This window comes from Alosa alosa, chromosome 7 (genome assembly GCF_017589495.1).
Source record: "Alosa alosa isolate M-15738 ecotype Scorff River chromosome 7, AALO_Geno_1.1, whole genome shotgun sequence".
In the NCBI taxonomy this organism is placed as follows: domain Eukaryota; kingdom Metazoa; phylum Chordata; class Actinopteri; order Clupeiformes; family Clupeidae; genus Alosa; species Alosa alosa.
In genome coordinates, this window is record NC_063195.1 from 2,464,172 (window position 1) to 2,474,171 (window position 10,000).

Here is a 10,000-nt window from a genome sequence, read left to right on the forward strand (position 1 = left end):
GTGTTTCACTAATTCACGGATTAGTAGCATACAAATCTACAGTTCTACATAAAGTGCCTATCATAATGCTATGCTGTACTGCCTTTTCTCTTTGAAATCAATAATTCAAGGACTACTATCAATCTACCATTGTATTGTAAGGCATGTACTATTGTAATCTACCATTTGATTGTAAGATGTATACTATTGTAATCTACCATTTGATTGTAAGACGTATACTATTGTAATCTACCATTGTATTGTAAGGCATGTACTATTGTAATCTACCATTGTATTGTAAGGCATGTACTATTGTAATTACCATTGTATTGTAAGGCATGTTCTATTGTAATTTACCATTTGATTGTAAAACATACATACTATTGTAATCTACCACTGTATTGCAAGGCAACATACTATTGTAATCTACTAATCACATGTATCAGCTATAATGGAAACTAACTTGTTCTATAGATGATCAGTGCTTCAAATTAGGAAATTTAACTGGATAAGAATTCGATCTGAATTCATGATGTGTCTTGTCTATATATCTGAATTCATGATGTGTCCTCTATAGATCTGAATTCATGATGTGTCTTGTCTATAGATCTGAATTCATGATGTGTCTTGCCTATAGATCTGAATTCATGATGTGTCTTGTCTATAGATCTGATTTCATGATGTGTCCTGTGTGTAGATCTAAGTTCTGTGTCTATGTGTAGATTGAATTCAAGATGCATATAATGTTATCTGTTTTTGATTCATTAGCATTTTCTTTTTATTTCATCCAACATTCGCTAAAGTGTAATGACGCCTAATATAGACCTTGTTGAGCACTAACACATACATATATTAGTGATGTATTAATGGCTAACATGTTCGCTAAAATAAAGTGCTACCATAAACTCTTCAATTCATCTGCGTATAAATTATTACATAGACATATGTGCTACAGCCTACAACAGTCAAATGCTCAAGGCAGTAGCGCAGAATCGGGTGAGTCGGAAGAAATCCCAGAATCGGGTGATTCGGAAGAATTCCCAGAATGGGGTGAGTTTGAAGAATTCCCAGAATGGGGTGAGTCAGAAGAATTCCCAGAATGGGGTGAGTTTGAAGAATTCCCAGAATCGGGTGAGTCAGTAGAATTCCCAGAATGGGGTGAGTTTGAAGAATTCCCAGAATCGGGTGAGTCAGTAGAATTCCCAGGCTGACAGGAGTCGGTAAGGTTTTCCGGCGGGGCTGACGTGAGTTTACACAAATATGAGATAATTTCTGTGAGTTTAAATCAGGCTGCTATCACTGTTTATATCAGTTCATATCAGTTCATTTCTCTGAGTTTAAATCAGGCTGCTATCATTGTTTGTATGAGTTCATATCAGTTCATTTCTCTGAGTTTAAATCAGGCTGCTATCATTGTTTATATCAGTTCATATCAGTTCATTTCTCTGAGTTTAAATCAGGCTGCTATCATTGTTTGTATGAGTTCATATCAGTTCATTTCTCTGAGTTTAAATCAGGCTGCTATCACTGTTTGTATGAGTTCATATCAGTTCATTTCTCTGAGTTTAAATCAGGCTGCTATCATTGTTTGTATCAGTTCATATCAGTTCATTTCTCTGAGTTTAAATCAGGCTGCTATCACTGTTTGTATCAGTTCATATCAGTTCATTTCTCTGAGTTTTAAATCAGGCTGACTCATCATTGTTTATGAGTTCATATCAGTTCATTTCTCTGAGTTTAAATCAGGCTGCTATCATTGTTTGTATCAGTTCATATCAGTTCATTTCTGTGAATTTAAATCAGGCATGATATCACTGTTTATATGAGTTCATTTCTCAGAGTTTAAATCAGGTATGATACCACTGTTTGTATGAGTTCATTTCTGTGAGTTTAAATCAGGCATGATATCACTGTTTGTATGAGTTCAATCTGTGTGATCAAAGCCCTGGGGCCTGTTGCACAAAAGCTGAATTAAGACATCCGGGATAAGTTACTGAGCTGCGCTCAATGAATCCAAAACAAGAGCGTACAGGCTTAATTGGTTGCACTGTTGAGCAAGCCAGGATGAGCAGACACGGATTCATCAAAGCCAGGTGAAACCTATCCTGGATAAATGCGCGCTCACGGCTCCCTCAAATAGACCCCGCCAACGATCACAGATTCACTGATTCACCATGGCAACTAGAGAGGCTTCATTGCTTCTTCTACGGTGTGAAGTAGGTAGATAGGCTTTTCACAACAGCAACAAACAGCAACACCTCTGTTTAGGAGAATATTGCAACTAGTTCCGCGACCACCACGCGTGAAATGGTTAGGCACTCCCGTGACGTCACGTTGTCGCATGACAGGTCGGGAATGGCGAGTATGTAAGAGTTAATTAATGATCACAAACGTTTAAATAATGACAGTGGGTCTAGGTATATGTGATAACAATGTGTAGTGGGTAGTGGAATAACTATTGGTTTCTGTTTGTGGTGACTGCTGACTGAGATAAGGGATGAGATTAAATAGATCCTGGAACTTAGCCTAGTCTGGAGCAGGCTAGCTCCACAGAATAAATCACCATGGTGATTTATACCATAACATATACTGCTGCCCCCTATCCTGCTTTTGTGCAACTGGATCACAGATAAATTGAGCCAGGATAACCAAGATATCCCGGCTTAATCCCTTATCCTAATTTTGTGCAATAGGCCCCTGGTCATACCATAACAGCTCTAATGACCTATACGCTATAGCCCCAAATCGCAAGCAGTGGATTAGCTAAGTGCCAATGACCGAAACGCTTCCCAAAGAACATTTTTTAACCAGTAATATTGTTCAAAACAGCATCAAACCTCATCAGTAGCTTGCTCAGGGTCCCCTACACATAAAACAAAGCACTAACAATGCAGTTGGCGAACCCAGAGTTTATTACAGAAGACAAAAATAACACTTATCAACTGTCCCCCTACCAGCTCCTCTCGAAGGAAAGTCTGTATAAGGCATTACCTTCCGGCAATAGACGTCATGCTCTGTGTGATATCTCAGTCTTCTGTAATAAACTCTGAGTTTGTTAACTAATGTAAACCCTGGTGTGTGTGTGTATGTGTGTTTGTGTTGGGTCTGGACAAGGTTCATTCACCTCCCATTTCCAAGAGGCGTCACCAATGGACGCCGGTCAAAATGCCAATGGACGCAGTTGGATAGACCTAAAACCAACCAATCAGAGCAATGAAGGAGATGACATGCAGGGATGCGTTTCCCAAAAGCATGGTTGCTAACTAAGCTAGCAACTTTGGTGGTTGCAATGCAATTTCCCATTGCCAAACAAACTAAGTTGCGAACAGGTTAGCAACAATGCTTTTGGGAAACACACCCCAGAGCAATGGAAAAATAAGGTGAGGTGAGGTGAATGATGGGATAGGAGTATGTTGGTGGATAAGGTGAAGTGCATGATGGAATAGGAGCATGTTGGTAGATAAGGTGAGGTGAAGTTTTTCAATTAGGGTATTCCAAACTTCTGACGGATATAGGCATGGATGGATTATGAACCCCTGGGCACAGATGCCAAAATAGATTTTTTTAAATGTCCCTTTTAAATGATGACTTTTGGTGAGTTTGTGGAAAGAGAAGAGAAGGGTGGAGAAGAAGCAGCTTCACGCTGAGGTTTGGGCTTCAGGGCCCTGAGCTCTTGGGCCCAGTGGGCCCATTCAGTAACCCATCCCTGGACATACAGTACACCTGTAGTATGACTTCATTTGTCTCCAAAATTTAGTTTGTAATATAGAGTATCTTTGTTAACCTCTATATAACACAGAATGCACTACTATTTACTATTCACTAATTACTTACACCTGAAGTTGTTTTTAAAACTAAGGCTTAGACTCATAGGTTTGGACCTAAAGCCTACAGTAATAAGATTTTGTATTTTAATTTAGATTTTATTATGCTGACGGCTAATCACACAATTTTAACATAGTTTGAAAGAGACAGGATTCAGGAATAGGCTACTAAGACAGGCCCCTCTATTGTCTGACTCACTTCACAACGTTATAGCATTATAGGCTGGTTTCTGACAGAAATTATGTTTTGTGCCAACATGTAGAAACACTACTACAGCCTTTATTTGGTGAATGGCGGTGCAAATTCCTTTCTTTTGTTATTGTCCACAATTCACATTAACTGTAGGCTATCACCGGCAGTGCATTGTAAAAACATTTTCCAACTTGTGTGCCGTTGCCACATTTGAGTCCTACGTTTTGCCTGCATGGATCGCGATTGAGTGCACATCTAAATGTAACATGCAAGATGCAACAACCATTTCTAAGAGGCCTATAAACAGGTTAATTTCTGACATTACTACTAGCATATGAATGAATTATTTATGTTGTAAGACATGAAAAAAATTAATAACACAGGCACGCACAAATTCATCATTTAAATAAAAGGGGCAAGTTTCACTTGATCGCCTCCAAAAATTAATGGTGTAGCCTGTGCTAAGTTTTGTGAGAATTGTATCGGTAGCTATTGCGATATTGTTGACAACCTTACTGCAACGCAGTATGGTGCAGTAAATGGAAGCTTTTGATAGCACACGGCACTAACAAAAAATGCAAAACCAGGCAGGTTTTTGGGGCAGCCGTGGCCTACTGGTTAACACTTCGGACCTGTAACCGGATCGAACCCCGATCAGTAGGCACGGCTGAAGTGCCCTTGAGTGTCATGAGCATTCTCTCTCCCTGGTAACAACCTTAATTGAATTCAATTCTCTGCCACTCTGCTCCTCTCTCTCTACTCTGCCTAACGAGCTCCACCTGGCTCCGCCCTGCTCTGCTCTTGTTTTTGCATTTCCCAATCACCATCCTCACCTTGCCCCACTCTGCTCTAATTACTCTGCCAGCTGCACTGCATTTCTCCACTAACCTCTCCCAGTATATAAAGCCCTGTTTTTCAGCCAAGCCCTGTCAGATCGTCTTCAAACCTGGACCAGTAACCTGCCTGCCCTACTCTCTGACTCCTACCTGTGATTCGGATCCTTTCTTGACTGCCTTCCTGTTCTACTGCCCCGTTATCCCGACCTGCCTTCCGGATCATCTCGATTACTCTCCGATCTTCAGCCCCGGTAACTCGAATCTGCCTTCTGTCTCTCACCACGTTTAGTGCCTAGCCCTGGTCTGTACTACTGCCTGCTGTTCACCTTGCTGTTGTGTGTGCGTGTGTTCCCCAGGCCTCCAACCACCAGACGAAGCGAGCCCCGACGCTGGCGTCACCACCCTCAGCCCGGCGCCGGCTCAATCACTGGGGACACACACACTCAGCACCTTTGGACTGGAACCCCCGAAACTTGGTGACCCCCGAGCCCAGGTAACCCACAGGACCCTGAAAACCCCAGAGCCCCGAGAACCCCTGGAACCCCTGACACCCCTGGCACTCCTAGCACCCCTGGAACCGAACCTCCAAGACCTCACGATTCTCTCCTCCTCTTCCCCTGAACCCTTCAATAAAAAGACTCTGAATTTGAACTTGCGCTCTTGGGTCGTCTTCTGTCCGTGACTTTGAGCAAGGCACCTAACCCCTCACTGCTCCCCGAGCGCCGCTGTTGATGCAGGCAGCTCACTGCGCCGGAATTAGTGTGTGCTTCACCTCACTGTGTGTACACTGTGTGCTGTATGTGTTTTCACTAATTCACGGATTGGGATAAATGCAGAGACCAAATTTCCCTCACGGGATCAAAAGAGTATATATATATACTTAAAACCACCAGGACAAACCACTCAAGGGTGTAGGCTACTCTCTCTGGAACCATCGCTAATTTGTGCGTTATTTACGTTTGATTACATTTCAGATGGCGCTGCTTGTTGGTTTCTTGTAGTATAGCGTTTTTGTCTTTTTTTATATGTCCGTATATTGGGGTGGGGGGGGGGGCATTTTGATCATATCTGAATATTACGGCCCTGGATTGTACCATGGTACACACTGTCCATATCTTCAGGACACATTATCTTGTGGACTGTATATGACTGAGACAATAATTTCCTGAATTTCCCCTTGGGGATCAATAAAGTATCTATCTAAACGATAACTTGGAACTTGCGTAGCTCCGCCCCTGGTGCTGTGTGACAGCAGGTCAATGGTGACTCTTAGTCAGTTTGTGCGTTGTCCACACAGAGTTAACAGCGTCTGACCCAGCAACAACACACACACACACACACATCGGCGTGAACTGAACTCTGGTGTCCATTTTGAGAGTGTGAAAACAAACTTTCCATATGACACGATCTTCAGGAAATCAGTCACACAACACTCATCAGTGTGGACCCAACAGTAACTGATTTAAGCAATGGCACAACGACAAGGTGAGTGTGATGTGTTGGGACTAAAGAGTATTAGTCATGTGTTGGGACTAAAGAGTATTAGTCATGTGTTGGGACTAAAGAGTATTAGTCATGTGTTGGGACTATTAGTAATGTGTTGGGACTAAAGAGTATTAGTTGTGTGTTAGGACTATTAAATGTGTTGAATATTAGTCATGTGTTGGAGTATTAGTCATGTGTTGGGACTGTATTAATGTGTTGGGAGGATTAGTCATGTGTTGGGACTAAAGAGTATTAGTCATGTGTTATATGGAAAGAGTATTAGTCAGTACTAAAGAGTATTAGTCGTGTTATATGGACTAAAGACTATTAGTCATGTGTTGGAGTATTAGTCCTGTGTTGGAGTATTAGTCATGTGTTGGAGTATTAGTCATGTGTTGGGACTAAAGAGTATTAGTCATGTGTTGGGACTATAGAGTATTAGTCATGTGTTAAAATGTGTCATATCCTCAATATTGTATATTACTGCAAATGGCAACAGACAGACAGACTCACTCACTCACTCACTCAATGAGCTCTCACGCTAAAAAAAACAGTGTGGAGAACAACATTAGACTGGTTAGATAGCACTTCACTGCAAACCACACACTGTGGCTTTGGGGAGTCTGTCTCCAAGTCCACGTGAAGCCTAGGCCTATATGTGACCCTGCAAGGCGAAACCAGTTGCTTTGCGCACAGTGCTATTTTGAGAAAATCCACGATAAACAAACGTACGGGTTAAAATGTCGAATTTTACGTTTTTGCATAATTGACAAGATACAATCTACACTTTTTTGTGGACAAATTTCACGGAAAAACATACGTTTTTTATAAACGTATGTCTGTCTGTTAAACCCTGACGCACGGACTCGCGATTGCGGTGACTACCGAACAGCGGTACAATTAACGGGAGATCGCCTGACAGCGGCGGTCACGTCATCAAGCAGGATTCGAACCGGCGATGCTGGCACAATTCTTCATGTGCTTCGCACAGCGACATCTTGTCCATAGTGCTACGGCAGCAATGCTGAACGAAGTGCTCGGTGTTATATCCATGGCCTCCTGACACACACACACACACACATACACCACACACACACACTCCATGCAGCGTTTTATGTTGGTGGAGACTCCTCAGTGTCTCTGCTCTAGATCACATGACCTTTTTCATCCTGCAGGACACACACACACACACACTCTCACACACACACACACACACACACACACACACAGACCCAAAACTTCATTTGTATCTCTTAGCTTAATCTGCCAAGAGCTACTTTTCATGTATCAGACATGTGATTAATCTGTCATGAAGCCAAACTGTTGTATCTCACTATCTACAGTATAACCAGCCATGTTAGATTGTGTAACAAATACAAGATGTGTTAACATCCGAGTAATCTACTTGTATGATAATGGCTAATAAATATTATATGCTAATAGAATATTTATTTCATGTTTGTGTAGCCTTCTACCTCAAGGGCAAAACAAAAATAAAAACATCTTTCAGGCTCAAAGTTCATATTTAAATTGTCTTGCATTGTATATGTCAGGGGTGGGCAAAACACACACAAAAATACATTTTTTATAGCCTATCATTTAGTATCAAAAGTAATTTTGTTTTAAAATATTAATTGCTTAAAAATACTGCTAAATTGATACTGTTTAACAAATTTATAAATGAATTGTGCACTGTCGCTTTAAGAACAATTCACGTTTAGTTCTCAATGCCAGCTCTTCTGCCAGCTCCACTCCGGTATGGCTACTGCTGTACCTATGGCTGTGCCCTCTCACAATTTATAAATGGTCAGTAGTGGGAACTACTGTTGCCTTCATGATTTCCTTTTAAACGTGTCTTATAAGAAGGAGATATCAATTATCAACAATTACAAGCCAGCTAGAACCTGCCACTCTCTCTCCCTCTCGTGAGCGCTCAGGTTCCCAATTAAATGGAATAGCATAACACTCAAGTTAGATCAGCTGCAAAGGAGATAACAAAGAGTAGGCCTATCATCTCTATTTAACATGATGTTTTCACATTGACATTGTAAATATTCTCTAAGAAGAGTGAAAAGCAGTTTGCAGTAAAGCTCACCAACGACGTCTATCGCAGGAAAAAAATAGCGAGCAGCCTGATAACCAAATTAAATGCTCCGCGGGCCGGATTAAAGTGCTTGGCCGGATTCGGCCCACGTGCCGCAGTTTGCCCATCCCTGGTATATGTTGTGCAATATAAGCCTACATATTATGTAATTAATTCATTAATTCATTCATTCATTGATTCATTAATTAACTAACTTATTTCCCACAGGACATCTGTTTGATTTTTCTGCACAACACGTAAAACCGGGGGTGTAAACTGTTGAATGTCATCTGAGGTCAATGCCTCTCTCATACATCAAACCAGTTGCCATGGTTATATGACACACACACACACGACACACACACAACACACACACACACACACACACACACACAGATAAATACACAATCATGAAAGACTCTCACCCAGTGATGTTCTTTAGGAAATCAAACGCTTTATTATTGTGCTCATGTTGACATTTCTCCACTGGCTTGATTCAGCCCTTAGGTAACCAGCAGTCTCCATAGCGTACACACTTACACACACACACACACACACACACACACACACAGACGCCTGCTTCAGCTACACACAGCCCTTTATTAACCGACTATTTCTATATATATACACACACACACGGACTGACACACTCAAAACACACCTCACACTCCTTGATCCTTTTCTGGGTCGAAGCCCAAACATTTCCTATTAATTTCCATGGAGACCCAAACATTTCCTATTAGTTTCATGGAAACGCAGGACAGTGCTACAGTTTGCAGAGTTTGAAAAGCTGAGATTTCACCCTGGAGAGGGGCATCCTAACATAAGCACACACACACTCTCTCTCTCTCTCTCTCTCTCTCTCTCTCTTTTCACATACTCTCTTAGGGTCTCTTTTTCTGAGATGAAATGAAAAGAAAAGGTCCAGAAGAGTCACTGAAGGACAAAGCAGACTTTAAAACAGAAGAACTTCGAAACCAAGCCAAACTCAAATAATCCCAAATGCCCCCCAGAGAAACAGAGGGGCCATCTGATTGGTTCAGAGAAACAGAGGGGCCATCTGATTGGTTCAGAAAAACAGAGGGGCCATCTGATTGGTTCAGAAAAACAGAGGGACTGTTTGATTGGCTCAGGTAAACAGAGGAACCATCCAATTTGATTTGGCTGCTTAAGGCTGATTACATGATCACTAAGGACTGTTTCAATGTGGACTGAACTCTTGGCCTTGGAGAGGACACTCGAAATCGAATCTGGTCTGGATTAGAGCAGTCTGGTCTGGATTAGACCTCTGGATTGGCCTGGTCTGGATTAAAGTGATTGGGTAGAGAGAGAGAATGAGATGAGTGGTAAAGCAATAGAAAGAGAGGTAGAGGGTGCGAGTGATTAGAGTGGTCTGACATGGATTAAAATGGTCTGGATTAGAGAGGTCCAGTTTGGTTTGGATTAGAGTGGTCTGGTTTGGTCTATATTAAAGTGAGCTAGTGTGTGTGCGATCAAGTGGCTTGGATTAGAGTAGTCTGGATTAGACTGGTCTGGTCTGGACTAAATTGGTCTGGATTAGATTGGTCTGGTTTGGATTAGATTGGCCTGGTCTGGATAA

General features: G+C 41.7%; 1 protein-coding gene across 1 annotated transcript in view; it reads left to right on the plus strand.

The window, feature by feature from the left end:
• Positions 1–5,329, plus strand: part of LOC125297671 (stonustoxin subunit beta-like) — a 23,167-nt gene extending 17,838 nt beyond the window's left edge. Inside the window, 1 exon segment of the mRNA XM_048248110.1 lies at positions 5,189–5,329. Coding sequence (XP_048104067.1) covers positions 5,189–5,329 — 141 coding nt within the window.
• Positions 5,330–10,000: the final 4,671 nt, after the last annotated feature.